At 33.8% G+C, this 15,518-nt stretch overlaps 1 protein-coding gene across 2 annotated transcripts in view; it reads left to right on the top strand.

The window, feature by feature from the left end:
• Window positions 3,634–15,518, top strand: part of LOC109347947 (putative transferase At4g12130, mitochondrial) — a 29,366-nt gene continuing 17,481 nt past the window's right edge. The window contains exons 1-6 of one of the 2 annotated variants that reach the window (XR_002107686.1): window positions 3,634–3,721; window positions 4,374–4,949; window positions 5,357–5,559; window positions 5,706–5,804; window positions 5,895–6,053; window positions 6,482–6,811. Coding sequence is in view for 1 of the 2 variants with exons in the window: in XM_019588081.1 (XP_019443626.1) it covers window positions 4,477–4,949; window positions 5,357–5,559; window positions 5,706–5,804; window positions 5,895–6,053; window positions 6,482–6,726 (1,179 nt within the window). In the remaining variant the exon portion in view is untranslated. Of the gene's footprint in view, window positions 3,722–4,373; window positions 4,950–5,356; window positions 5,560–5,705; window positions 5,805–5,894; window positions 6,054–6,481; window positions 6,992–15,518 lie in introns of those variants that run through there. The other variant, XM_019588081.1, reaches the window with a different exon arrangement.

A 15,518-nucleotide genomic window follows, 5' to 3' on the forward strand; every position in this document is an offset into this window, starting at 1 on the left:
TGGTGCAATAGAGTCCCACTACAATCAAGGAACATTGGTTAGTGCACCAATTAATTTTCCAAAGACTCCATTCCTACACCTCTCTCACTTCATCTGGAAAGGTAACCCTAACGATAGCAGCAACATAAATCCATTCTGTGAAGAAGATCTTGCTCTTGACCTTGGCACAATTTTGATGAAGACACTAACATTACATAAAGAAGAAAAGGAAGAATACTTATGAAGACAATAAAGATAAAGCTTCAAGAAATTAGAGTCTAAGTCTATAGGTACTTCTATCCTTATACTCTATAATATACAAATAGTAGTAATGCTCAAAATTATTTAGAAGAAAATAGGAAATTACAAGTATAAATGAAAACAATTTTCAAAAATAATATGTAACAGGTTATTGTGACTAAGTAACATTTACTAGAACTAAGTAACATGTTAAATGAGTGAGAAACGAGTTATCTATCAAAAACTGAATAGGGAAATCGATTACACCATTTTGAGTAATCGATTACACAATGTGATAATCAGTTATTCAGTTGGACAAAATACTTGGGTAATCGATTATATACCTTGAGTAACCGATTACACTGTATGGTAATCAAAATACTCATTGGAAAGAATGTTTGGTTAATCGATTACGTCAATGTTGTAATTGATTACTGAGAGTTGTTGCACCAGTTTTCATATTCAAACTGCACAAACTTTCACTCCAAACGAAATGGTTTCATTCCAATCAATTCCTACCTTTTCATAGAGGTGTTATGGCTAATTGGAAATCATATTTAAAGGCATTGAAACTCATAATTGTTATACACAACTCATATACACAATCTAAACTTTTCTAAAATACTTGTTCTTAACTTTCAGATATATTTTCTGAAGTTGCCTTAAGTGTTGTTTCAAAGTTATTCAAACCTTCTGAGTATTATTACTAAGTGTTTAAAGAGTTATTGGATGGCAAGAGTTATTAGTTGAAGTGTAAAGATTAGTAGGGTTCATACGTTGCGTGGTCCTAAATGCATTATTAACAATAACATTGGTTGGATGCAATAGGTTTTAATATGTACTTTTCACACTCATACTTTACAATGTAGAGATAATCAAATAAAATGTTTGTAGTAAGCGGGCATGAAAAGCCCTAAAATGTTTGAATCAAAGTTAAAGTAGCACAAGGAATAAATAGGGTTCAAAACAAATAAAGTGGAAAATTAGAATTTAGAAACGTGTTACCCTATAAGAAGGATAGATATATGTAGTTTACCCTCAGAAGCGATGTTGGATGGCCATAGATACATACTTATCAACTATTGTATGAGGTCTTGCTAAAAACCTAAAATTAATAAACAAATACACCTTAAGTTGGTTGGACACACATATTTAATATGTTCTCATAAATATATTCACTAACTTAAAAACTCTCAAATTAGTATTCCAATATTAAACTATGACTCACTCATGAAGCATACTATATATAAATGAGTTTGCTAACATGAGTCATATCATTTTTATGAAAGAATGTGTTAGAAGTGTGTACATAAAGAGTTGGAATAAAATAACCCTTATTTGTTTTATACAAATAAATGTGTCATAAAGTTAATTAAGTAAATTGCTCTTTAAAAATTAAAAATAGTTTCTCTCTCCTCCAAACTCATTCCTTTCACACGTTTTATAAAACATTTCTCTCCCCTCTTCCCAATCTCTTAAACCCAAATTCTTTCAAATGTTGAAATTCTTCCCCAAATTCCATTAAAACATAGACTTTGCCACTATCAAGTCAACCGGTTAGGATCCTCACCACGTGATTATTTTTACACTTACATATGGGGTAAAAATGTCATCTGATTATGTTTTAAGAATAAAAAAGTGTCAAATCATATTACATGTTTTTTTATGTATATTTACCTCTACATTAATGGAGAGGATGTCAACTCCAACTCAACCACCATTGACATTCACCTCACCACCCAACCATTATTATAATTTCTCAATATCAAAGTTGTCCAAAGAAGTACAAAAAAAAACATGATTGTTCTAGCAAACAACTTTTATGTGGTTGGTTTCTAATTTCCTGTATTATACAGTAACTGATGTGTTGAGAAGATTTTAGCTGAAAGGATGTGACCGATTCTTATAAGTCAATATATGCAGAATCGCCGGAATAGGTTGCCTCTCCACATCTGAGGACAGTGGAGCTCATATGAATTGGAGGTAAAACTCATTTACTTTGATATTTAAGAATTTTAAAATTTAGATTTATTATAGTTTTCTTTTAATTAATCATGTTAGAAAATATATATGAATATACACCACTAATCCATGCTTAAAGCATGTGGTATAACTTGTACATGACAAAATTGACCTGAGTTTGTGGAAAAAGAAAAGGAAAGGGTAGAAAAAAAAGAAAGGTGAATGGTTGGAACAAGACTTTAGAATTTGTGAATAACTTAATTTTTTTATGCTTACCATGATGATGATATTCTAGTGATTCATCAATAGGAATCTATGCTTCTCGCAAGATAACCGCACTAGTTTTTATCTTTGATGCCTTAGTTTTCCTAGGTTGTCTTTGTCTAGATCAAACATTTTGATCCTCCTTAATGTTTATGATAAGTGGGGTACCATGTTAGAAGATAGGAGGTATCAGAATCACCATCAATGGCCACTCTTACTTCAACCTAGTCCTAATCACCAACGTTGATGGTGCTGGTGATGTTCGAGCAGTTTCCAACAAAGGTTCAAGAACTAATTGGCAACCAATATCCAGGAAAGTTCTTTGCTAGAACAATCATATTTTCTGTACTCCGTTTAGACAACTTTGATCTTGAGAAAGGATAATAATGGTTGGGTGGTGAGGTGAATGTCAATGGTCATTAAGTTGATGGTGGCAATGACCATATCTTAATGGAATTTATGGAAGAATTTCAACATCATAAAAGTAAAAGTGTTGAATAAATTTAGGATTAAGAGATTGGAAAGATGGGGGAGAAACTTTTTTTTTTGTGAAATGAATGAGTTTGAGGGGGAGAAAAACTATTTTTATTTTTTAATAAAGCAATTTAGTTAAGTAAGCTTAGAAGTTATAACTCTATATGTGTAAAGCAAATAAGGGCTATTTTGTCAAACTTTTTAGACACACATTGATATCATGTTCGTGCCTATAAAAGAGATTACTTATATTACCAAACTTATTCTGTTACACACAAATTGAATTACATTTATTATACTCAATCTTAATTGTTTATTTTTTCAAATCTAACACACCATATTGGTGGGTTAGATTACTTTTAAGTTTCGCTCATTTGATTCGTTGTATTTAAACAATGAATGGATAAGATTAAGTGTAAATAGTGTAATTCAATTTGAGTGAAACAAATATCTCATCATATATATATATATGAGATGAGAGATCTGTTTACATCCAAGTTAAGTTACACTAGTTGCACTAAATCTCGACCATTCATTTTCTTCGATCCAACAGACCAAATGGGTGAAACCTAAAAATTATTTAAGATTTTTTCTCTGTCATCACTTATTGCACTTACCATTTGATACGTTGGATCTAAGGAAATGAATGACTGAGATTAAGTGTAACTTACATCGTCAACTATCCTCCATTACTTTAGGGTCACAAGACAAGTAACGTTAGCACTGCACTTAGGCTTATCCTATAAAACCCTAATTAATATAATACTCATGTTAAAACGATACAGTCTCTTCTTTCCTCCTTGTGAGTATCACCTTCTCTGCATGAAATTTCATTTAGATATCTTTTTTTTCATCTCTTGAAGTTGTGTTTTAGATTCAATTAATTATTTATCAGTTTATGAGACTGAACTCTGCGTATGAAAATTTGCTGTGTGCATCTTTTGGTTGTTTCTTTTCCTGGGTATTTTGAAGTTTTGATTTTTTATAGTGGTTTGAGTGTGGGGATTAGGGTTATGTAGTGGTCCTGATTGTTTGTTTTGTTTTGGGTTCGTGATAAATTGAGTAATATGCTTGTTTGACTTACTCTTGTGGTAATTTCGCATGGCATGTTTTTCAATCAACTTCAATTTTTTGCGTTTGATGTTGAACTCAGTGTATCAATTATCAACGGAAGTGCCATGAGCAATTTATTATTAACAAATTGCATATGATTACTTTGCACACCCCTTCACAGACTAAGGAATAGTAAATACAACTAACTGGGGTGAGACAAAAGCTGAGGGGTTAATTCTAACTTTTGTACTGGTGAAATGAAATAAATGGTAATTATAAGTTGGTAATGTTAAATCCCATTTCTTTGTATCTGTTTTATGAGTGGATCTATGATTGTTGATTATTTGATATAAATGGCAGTCTCTAAGATACAATTGTTTGTGTTTGATAATTTGATACAGATGGTAGCCTCTCCTGAGTTCTGGTTTATGTTGTGCTGATCACTTTCTTCTTTGTTACTCCCACAACCCACAACCAAAAAACACAGCAAAAACAGTAGTACCTATGAATCGTGTAGCCTTTCCCAAATACGTTTTGCAGCGTTGCAGAGCCATCCACCATACCGCTTGCAAACAGTTTTCTGACCACCACCAAACACAGCTCCAGAATGCTGGTCCAGTAGCCTCTCTCCTTAAGTCTCGGGCTGTTATCCGTTTCCGAGGGCCTGATACCCTCAAGTTTCTTCAGGGACTGTTGACAAACGATGTACGCAGATTTGGTGAACCCATTGGTGAAAAAACCGCTAATTTTCCTACACCAAGCATACCTGCTGCAATTGTTCCTCCTATCTACACTGCATTATTGACCCCTCAAGGGAGATTCCTCTATGATCTCTTTCTCTATAAGCCCCCCACGTTCAACACCAAACATGATAACGTTGGTACTGCACCTGGTTCTGGCTCCCATGATGAACCATTTGATTTGTTTGCTGATGTCGATGCTTCTGTTTTGGATGAATTGATACAAACCTTCAAGAAGTGAGTTTCTCTGTCAGATTCCCAGGTTTAGTGATTCTTGTTAAAGTTTGATTTATTTGTTTTGTGAATGCCATTGCATGAGGCTCCCACCTAGTGAGGGCTAGGGAGGCTAGATGCGCTTAGACTTACCTCTGTAAACTAAGAGATTGTTTATAGGATTTGAACCCGTGACCTCTTGGTCACTAAGCAATAACCTTCACTTGAGGTTGAGCCTCCGTGCAATGGTAAGGTTGCAGCTTAGTGACCTAGAGTTCATGGGTTCAAATATTGGAAATAACCTCTTCGCTTGCAAGGGTAAGGTTGTGTACATCTACCATTCATATACGGCTATACCCCAATAGGTGGGAGTCTCGTGCATTGTGCCACCCTTTTTTGGTTGTGAATGCCATAATGTTTTAGTACTGCAGATACCGGTTGAGGTCAAAGGTTGAGATTGATAGTGTCACAAATGATTTCTCATGCTGGCAGCGATATGGTGATGGTCTTCTTCAGAAGCCATCACATGTGGAAAAGCCAGTTTCACATGGGAGTAATATCGAGTGGCAATGGTTTCAGGATCCCAGATTGTTTTCTCTTGGTTTCAGAGGGATCTTCCCATCAAATATAATTCGTTAGTTATCTATTCCTTTGCTCACCAAGTTTTTTTTAATCTTTTAATTGCTGCAAAATTTCTTATCATTGTTATTGTAACAAATCTTGTTACTTATTTTTAAATATTACAATATTTTTGTTATTTTGGCAAATGTCTTGTTTCAGCACCTCTAGTAGAGGCCGACAAATTCACAGATGAACAGAATTATCTTCTGTGGAGAATAGAGAAGGGTGTAGCAGAAGGATCAACTGAGATTCCAAAAGGTGCATATTGTTTCCTTGCATAAACAACTCAAAAGAACTCTTCTGATGCATTGTGTGTCTCAAATTTCTTGGTTAATTAATTGCATCCAGGTGAGTCAGTAGCGCTTGAGTATAATCTTGCAGGCCTTAATGCAATTAGCTTTGACAAAGGTTGCTACGTGGGCCAGGAACTCATAGCTCGTACACACCACAGAGGGGTGATTCGGAAGCGTATAGTTCCTCTAAGATTTCTTGGTAATGACGGGAAAGGTAATTCATGAAGTATTTTCCTTTTTCAGGTAGTGTTTGGTAGACATGTAAGAACATGATAAAACAAAATATAGTTCCAGTTTTTAAATTGTGGTTGCGGTCGCAATTGCGATCACGGTTGCGGTTCAACCCACCCTTAGTATCAAAATGGGGTCCCGCAATTGTGGTGTAATGTGGTTGCGGCAGTCATTGCAACTGCAATAGGCAGCTGCACCACTTGGTGTGACCTGCAATTTGAATCAGTGCATTGCTCTATTCTACATTTGATATATATGCTATGAACAGAACTTGACATAGATTTTGATTTCACCAAAAGGGTAGAACCAAAGAGAATATTTCATTACGTTCCGTTCTGTTGCTCCAAATGCTACCTCAGTATTATTTATTATAATGATGAACTCAGAGCCGCTTCTTTTCTGCTATTCCAGAATTAGGTAACAAAGTCATTCCAGGTTCAGAAGTAATGAACACAATATCTGGCAAAAAAGTTGGTACAGTGACAGCTACCTTAGGATGTCGTGGGCTGGGGCTTTTGCGGCTAGAGGAAGCTTTAAAGGGTTCCAGCGCCTTGTCTATACAAGGACATGGGGATGTTAAGGTTGTCGCAAGTAGACCAGATTGGTGGCCTTCAGAATGGTTACAAGATAATCAACAGAACACTGCTTCTGACTAAGATGCTCAATGTCCTTCAAAAGGCAAGTATTTATAATATGAACAATTTTGTAGGTCATAAATGGGGAGTTAATGTAATCCTAATGAATAGCTTTGTATGAGTTTCATTGTTATAATGGTTGTTTGTCATGTTTCCTTCCTAGAATCTTCAGGTAGAACAATTTAGTGTCGACAAATTTGAAAGAAATAATACCTTACTACCTTTGTACTCGTGAAAACTGTCTTTTTTGCTAGTTATTTCATCAGACATAATTTGTTAACAGTGCCTTTGTAGTTTTTGGTAGCTAAATGTTCTTCAGTTTTGGTTAGGTGTTGCCATTGTATTTGCATGAATTATGATTAACAAATCATCCTAACTAACCAGTATTTCTTAACATTTGGATATCCTTTAGTTGTTGATAATAAATAAGAGACTAATCCATTTGAATTTTGGTTGACTATTAGTCTTATAACATCACTACTCACCAGTCAGGTCTTTGAAAGATTTGTGTCATCAAATAAATCTTTGAAATCTTTAAAATGTCATCAATTAAATCCTTAGAAAGATGTATTATGTCCAAGTGAGTCACACTCTCAGGGCAATGAATTGTGTTGTGGACTATCTAGCTAAGAAGGGAGCACAATGGATCTCCGACTTATGCAGCATCCCACCTTGCAGGATGTGTCCTATTTTTAATCGCCGACTCTTCTTGACCCAATCATGAGAGGAATTAGCTTGTTCTGCTTGTTGCTTCTTCTTTGTTCTTTCCTTTAAGTGCCTTATGTAACAAAAAAAGATTGGTCTTTGGTCAAGAAATTCATGGGTGCAAAACATTGCAAGCTTTGGAGAAGTGATATTGCTTCAGGTTTATGTCAGTAAGACCTCAAAATTTCAATTCATCAGATTTGAAAAACCTAAATGCCATCCATACTGAATCACCTATTCCAGATAGAACTTGAAGAACAGTAACCACAAATGCATATATGTCACTCTTGTCAATACAGCTTCCAGTAGTTATATATTTGGGATTTAGATATCCTGTGACAGCACTTACAATTAGAGCTGAGAAAATAACATCATCTGCAAGGTTATAAGAGAACAACATCCATGATCAATGGGTTAAAGTGATGGTGTACTATTGTATGTTTGTTAGCTTGGTTGTTGTGCAAATAAATAATACATGGGGGCAACAACTAGGCATTGGTCTAGTGATGTAAGACCTCGGTAGATCATCAGAAAGACAAAGAGGTCAATGGTTTGATTCTTTGGAGCGATATTTGTTAGGTCTTATCCTTAAGGTGATGAGATATTATTGGTAATACCAAAAAATAATACATAGTCATAAACGAATAGACCCAATTAATTAATTTCTTGTTATTATATATTTCACTATTTATTATTATATATACTTGCATTCGTTATCAAGCATATATATATATATATATATATATATAGTGACTCAAGAAATGAAACCTGTAAATACGTACTATTAAATCTTATTTGAACATTTAAGATTAAAAAATGTATGTCATAACTTTTTTAAATGATATTGTAATGAATAACTAACTTTTAATATATCTGATATATATCTTAGTTAACTAAGATAATGATCTTAAAAGCTTGTTTTTAAATTCATTTTTATTCTAGTTTTTATCCTTTTATCTCTAACCACTACCAATTCTTATCTTTTTATTTATTATATATACAAAAACTAACATGTTTTAAAAGATGATCTCATAATTTATAATCAAAATCTAAAAACACAATTTATGCCAAACACATCATAAAGCTCTTAGTTTATGTTACAGAGTTTTCTTTTTAATATAAGCCTCTCAAATATTTATGTTAGAAAGCTAATTAATATCGATAAACGTTGCACCTAGTGCCATTGGATGGAAAATATGGCATATGGATACGTTTTGAAATTTTATATTTATGCGTTAGTTTTGTGTCTGGATTTTAATTTCAACCAATGTACTGGTAATGTGTTAAACTGTGATTCTTATTACATTGTATTTATAATACTTACAAAAATGGAGGCAAAATATAGTGGCAATTATAGTCCATTGTAAACACTTTTAAACAGTGTTATTAATACCATACCAGTCATTAAATTGATTAGGATATTGGTATAATGGTATAGTGGTTTAACCAGTAGTTCACTAATTAAGTCGCATATCGGCGAAATTAAATATACATATAAATATATTAACATTAATGTTGAAAAATCAATAAAAAATCAATATTTTTTTTATTTTTATTAAAAAATTAATTTTAAATAAAAACCGGACGGTATGACTTGTACAGTTCAATTAAAAATCAGTCGTTATGATCGATTTTGGCCAATTTTGATCAGCATGATTGCATGATCGATATAAATATTGTATCATACCAATACTGAGACCGATTCACCGGTTTCGGCACGAACCAGTTTTTACAACCCTGCTTTTAAAACAACAATAATATGGTCATAATTGTGGTTATGAAATATAATATTTTTGTTATTATCAAAGTATTTCCTCACTCTATGAGTAAGAAATTAACCTCTTTAGGCTTTGTTTGGGAGTTAGGGGGAAATGGAAGGAAACGAATGAGAGAGTAAGGAGGGGGAGGAAGAGAAGGAGAAGGGAAGGCAAATTCAAGTAAACTCATCCCTTGTTTGGAAGTCGCTATGTGTTGTTTGTGTATATAATTATAAACAGTGAGCACGTCATTTGTATTACTTTTTTGAAGAATCAATAATAATTAAATATAAATTATAGATTATGTAATAACAATATATAAAATTTATACATTTTACAGCATACATTTTTTCTTGAAAAAATATATTGATAAACGTTAGGCCCTCTTACATAAGGCAGTGGTAATCAATGTTTTGAATATTTCATTAAGAGTAATCTTCCACTCCCACCATCTAGGAGTGCTTTTGGTTTAAACCATGAAACTGATGAAATTGAGCCGAACCAAACCATAAAATGCGGTTTGTTCGGTTTCACAGTTCAATTCAGTTAGTTTCACAAAATGTGGTTTTGTTCGGTTTATGGTTTTACAAATTTAGGAACTGTTGGAACCAAATCGCATATTAAAGAAATAGATATTATGGAATGATGTTTTATTGTTCTTTAAATTCTTCAACCAATTTTGTAGCTTAAATTGTCAATTTTGTGTGAATTAGTATTATATATGTCACTAAATTATTATTATGTTAATATTATATATGTTATTACTTACTAAATTGCTTCATAGTATATTGATGATTTGGAACATATCTTCCAACTTTTGTGATATTGAGTACGAATGACAACGGGGCGGATCGGGGCTGGGTTTGCACTTACCCAAACTCGAACCCAAAATGTAGAACCCGAACCCAAACTCAATGAGATTAAAAATAATAATATCATACCTGAACTCGTTGGGTTTCGGGTAACCCGAACCCGACGGAAAACCCAAAATTGTCATATATATATATATATATATATACACATTTATATCTGACGTTGGCACTAACATTATCCCAGTGCATGCTCTCCAATTCTCCATCATTAAAACAATGAGGTTTCTTGCCATTACATTCTCTCCATTATTAAAACAATGAGGTTTTTTGCCACTACATTCTCTCCATTATTAAAACACACCAAGAAACATTTTATTTATATATAATTGTATAATTTTAAATATGTCATTCAGATTTAGGGTGAGTTTGGGGTAGGGTATTACTTATACCAAACTCAAACCCAAATCCGTACCCGAAAATTATATTTGGATAAAACCCGAACCCAATCACAACGAATTTTCCCTATTAAATTCAGGTTCAATTCGGACGGGTACCCATATGTTCAGTCTTCATTGTCATCTCTAGTATTGAGTTTGAAACAACATATACCATATATTGTTATATGTGTTACTAATTGTGAATTGTAAGATTATATATGTTACTAATAGATATATGTGTTATTAATTGTGAATTGTATTATTATATTTGTGATAATTCATTTTTTCTCCATAAATTATATAATTGATATATATATATATATATATATATATATATATATAACTATTATATATGTATTTTTTATGGATAAACAATATCTCTTATGATATATTTTGAACTTTCAATTGATGCAAAAATATTTATAAAAAAATAATAGGAAAAACCTTGGAACCGAACCATTCAAGAGTAATTCAATTCGGTTCCTATAGTTAAATTTGTGATTAATTGAACATGTGTTTGTATTCGATTCAATCACTGAAATGCACCTAAAATCGAACCAAATCAAACTTTTACACCCCTACCAACATCTCACACTTCCAAAATAATAGTCATAAAAGGGTGCAAGACTTGACTTGAGTCATAAAGAGATATCAACTTTCATCACACAATACTTATAGAAAAAACCCAAGAATGAGTAATTCCAAGAAGTGTATGATACCTAATAGAATATATCAATTAAATCATACAACACTCATAGAATATATCAATTAAATCATGAAACACTCATATTGTTAGTCGATTAAGAAAGGTAATACTCATAGAATATATCAATTAAATCATCTCAATATGGAATGTGTTTCTCTCAATCATTACTCAAAGTTATCATGAAACTAAATTTGATATTTGTTTCATATCAAATAAATAGTAAATGCTTCATCATTGGTCACTATGGTTTTTCTTATGGTTGTAATGTGGTTATGCTACAAAGAATATTATTTTTTTGGATACAAGTCCTAATAGGTTAAGAGAGCAATTCAATACACTCACTAATTTTAATAATACCCAAGTGTATCATAATCAACTCTTTTCCACTATAACTCAACTTTACACCTTTTTTCTTTACTAACATATCATCATTCTTATCTTGTTTTCCTCTTTTTAGGAGGTTTTACTTTTGCATGAATGAACTTATGGTTTACAACAATTTTGTACAACATTTTTTCTATCTTTTTTTCATATACTATTCCATCTCCCCAACTCGAACATAACCATAATACATAACCAAGCTCTTTTATCCTACTAGAATAGGAAAATGGTCATTATTTTCCATCTATGGCTCAAAGGTTATAACAATAACATGTATAAGGCTCAAAGGGTCTAGCAATGGATAAATTACTTTTTGGTATGCTTTTTGGTCAAGTGGTTTATTTCAATGAAACAAATGTCTTGATTCTTTCCATGCATCACATTTACCAAGAAATTATAGACCCAAACAAAATCAACAATGCTAATCGAGTGCAAGCTCAAATTATGATTAGTGTTTCACCCAATCCCACTCATGCTTACCTAGTCTTTCTTAATATCAAACAGCTTTATGAAGTCAACTGTTATACACAACCAATGATTGCACAGTTCAACATGTTTAACCACATACAATCCAAAAGTGCACAACTTAGAATTCTATTCCTTTTTATGTCAACTTATGCTAATTGATAAAACAAAAACAAGCTAACATATTGATTAAATCAGAAGATAACAAAACACAATTTTGAAAATACTAATTCATTCATTCATACATCTAGTTACATAAGCATTCAAATAAAAGTATAAAAGGAAATAACCTAAAAGTACATAAAAAAATAGAAAAATACATAAAAAATAGAAAAGTACATAGAGAAACTGAAAATACAATAAAATGGAAAATGGTTCATAGTGAGTGCAGTTGGCTAGTTGGCGAAATCTCCTCCAAGGATGTCATCCATATCATCAACACCATCTTAGTAAATTAACATGTCCCCAAGCCAAGCCACATGCTCAACATATGTAGTAGGGTTCGCCCAAGTGAAACCTCCAGCATAGGATGATCCTTGCATGTACATGGTGGAGGAAAACTGGTCCATCAACACATAGATCATCTCATGTCCCTGTTGATGGGATATTTGCTGCTGCCTGACATGTTGCATGTCAATCTAGTTAGTGGTGGTGGTAGGGGATCGTCTGGGCCTTGAAGATGAAGTTGGGCTACCAGAGGTGTGTTGAGGCCTTGGAGCTGGACCCTAAGTAAATGCGTCCTTGCCAATGCAGTACTTATGGATGTAGGAAGCATCCAAGGGTGCTTTTAGGGTCGTAAGTGGTCACACTTAAGTGTTGACCCCTACCCTTTTGTACAAACTAGTGATCAGCCCCGAGAAGACCAATGGCTTAGTAGCTCCCACAATCTTGGAAGGCTCGCTGATCATGAACCGATACAAGTCATCTGAGATGATGATCGCCACATCCACATCCATCTTGTTCTGGATGCAGTATGCCAAGAAATTCTTAGTCAATGTGAGATCGGAGGTGTGGGTAACTAAGTAAATGTTGTTGATGATAAAGGATGTCGAAACCCGGGTCAAAGTGCTCATGTCCTTCTATAGGATCCTCCTGGGCACCCCATTGGGTTTGGAATCATAAGTTCGGCCAGGCGAGTATAGGAGCGTAGTCGTCCTCTCATGCATAGGAGTGCCCCTACAGAAATCATCACCGTTCATTTACTGAAAATCATCTATGCAGTTCTTAGTGATGGTGTAGGGGTTACCAAGGTAATAGTTGATCGGTGTTCCTATCGAATGACACATGTTTCCCTCTTACCAATGACATCTTAGCAATGCTGCTTCCGAGATTTGGGGGTATGCATTGGTGTATAACTCCATGATAATGTCTTTGTTGAAGTAATTGGGAGGTAAGGCCATGACACTTCATTGCCTCTAGATGATCTCCCCCATGAAGAGATCATAGTCACGAGGCTGCAACTCCATCCTCCTATCCCCATGGATTATTTGGAAGGCCCAATCTAGGAACTGGTGATAAGACTCCTGGATGGGGAATTGGGTCATATCTTTAGCCATGGCACTTGACTGGCATGCCCCGTCTAGGCTCTGAAGGTACCAAACCTGGGCGTCACCCTCTTGGATGTTATTCTTTGGTGCCATGTTTGAGACACATTGGATATTCAATTTAAGCACAAATCAAGACAAATTCACAAATAACCGGCATAGCTAATAACAATCATTGAATTAAGCTACATTATTGTCTGAAGAAACACCCCATAGCAAAAAAATTGATCTAAGCTTCATATTAATGTTCAATGCATAGCATACATATATGATTATACAAAAACATACATTTCAACCACCCATTACGTCTGCTCACATGATTAGAATTAACACCACTCATTCCTACCAAAATAGCTTACCCAGCCTATCAATTTGAACAAAAATGCTGCTACTGAAATTCTAGGTCAAAAAATCAAACATAATGATTGTAAAGACATAGGAATTAGAATGGGGGAAGAAGTAACCTCAATAGTGTGAACTTGACATGTTTAGGAAGCTAGGAACGAGCTTAGAATGCTTAAAACTTGGTTTTTACTTTGTGGAATTCGCTTAGTGTGGGGGCTAAGCGAGCCGCAAACCCCAAATTATAAAGTGATTTGTGACAAGTGCGCTAGTGCAACCCTTGCATTGGGTATAGAAAATTATATTTTAATAATTTTCCCCTGCACAACTATGTGTTGGGCACATGAAATTGTATATTAATAATTTTGTCCAACACACCATTTTCGCTCGACGCATTTTTTTTGCTGGGCTCGGGAAATTTCGCCCGACACATGATTTTGTTTGTCTCAATGTTTTTTGTGTGATTTTTTATACCTTATTCGCTTCAAAATGAATATATAACACTTGTAACTCGTCAAAGTGAAATCAGAAAAAATGTTTAATAAAATTAAATTGAAATAAAAATAAATGTATAAACTAAAAGAATAAGTTGCCTCCCATTTAGTGATTCCTTAACGACATTATCATAACATCAGAATGTGATCTTAAGGATCACAATTTTAAATTAATCAAAGTAGTATGACATTTGGTTATCTATACCGCTTTTGTATGCCATTCAACCTTTTCCAAGAAGAGTCCTTAGGGATTTTCCCAAATTTCTTTTTAATCTTATATTCCAACTTATGACTCATTGTGATGATCTTTTTTTCTTCTTTAATTTTAATATACAAATTGCTATTTTATTGGTATTTTGTTCCATTGTAGTTTTCCTATTCACTAAATGTTCATCGTCTTCATTAATTATAACAAGTTTCTCGTTGACTAACCTCTTACCAATATCATTACCTATTGGCTCATCAATCATTGTTGTAATCGGTTGGCATTTCTCCATAGTATGAGATGTGGTTGCTAATTGTTTCTTCGATCAAATTACTTGGATTTCGCTCTTTTTCTTGGCCAACTGCTCCACTTGAGTCTCCAAATTCCTCATAGAGGTGCTACTGTTCCTTTGATTAGTCATAATCATATCCATAATTTGTCTTAGAATGCCCTCCATCTTGGAGGTTCTGTCTTGATTGTAGTCTCTCATGTATTGCATCTTCTCAGTTTGAGGGGTTGAGCAATAGTAGGTAGGGTGATTACCATAGCAAAGATTGCAATACACCATTTTTCGAATAGAAGGGAAGTCTAAGAAGACTTGTTGAGGAAGATTGTCCATATGTTGGTTGAGTAATTCCAGTTGTTGTGAAGACATCTTGTTTTGGGCCAGAAGTGCAACATGGGTGTCCAAGTTGTGATTTAACATCTTGTAACTCATGGTGTACTTAGAACCTCACCATGCATAAACAAACTCAATAAACTGTCAGTGCAGATCCACTCGTTCATAGAGAAATAAAACAACAAGGAAAACAAAAATTAAATACTTAAAAATAACAAATTTTGATGTGATGGTAAATATCATATGCAAGTCCCCAATAATGGTGTCATTATGATTACCAGAAATTTGGTCATACCAAGTCGGATGTTGGAAACAAGTATAAAATGGTCGTTAGATACATAAGGAC

Source organism: Lupinus angustifolius, chromosome LG05 (genome assembly GCF_001865875.1).
Source record: "Lupinus angustifolius cultivar Tanjil chromosome LG05, LupAngTanjil_v1.0, whole genome shotgun sequence".
Lineage (NCBI taxonomy): Eukaryota > Viridiplantae > Streptophyta > Magnoliopsida > Fabales > Fabaceae > Lupinus > Lupinus angustifolius.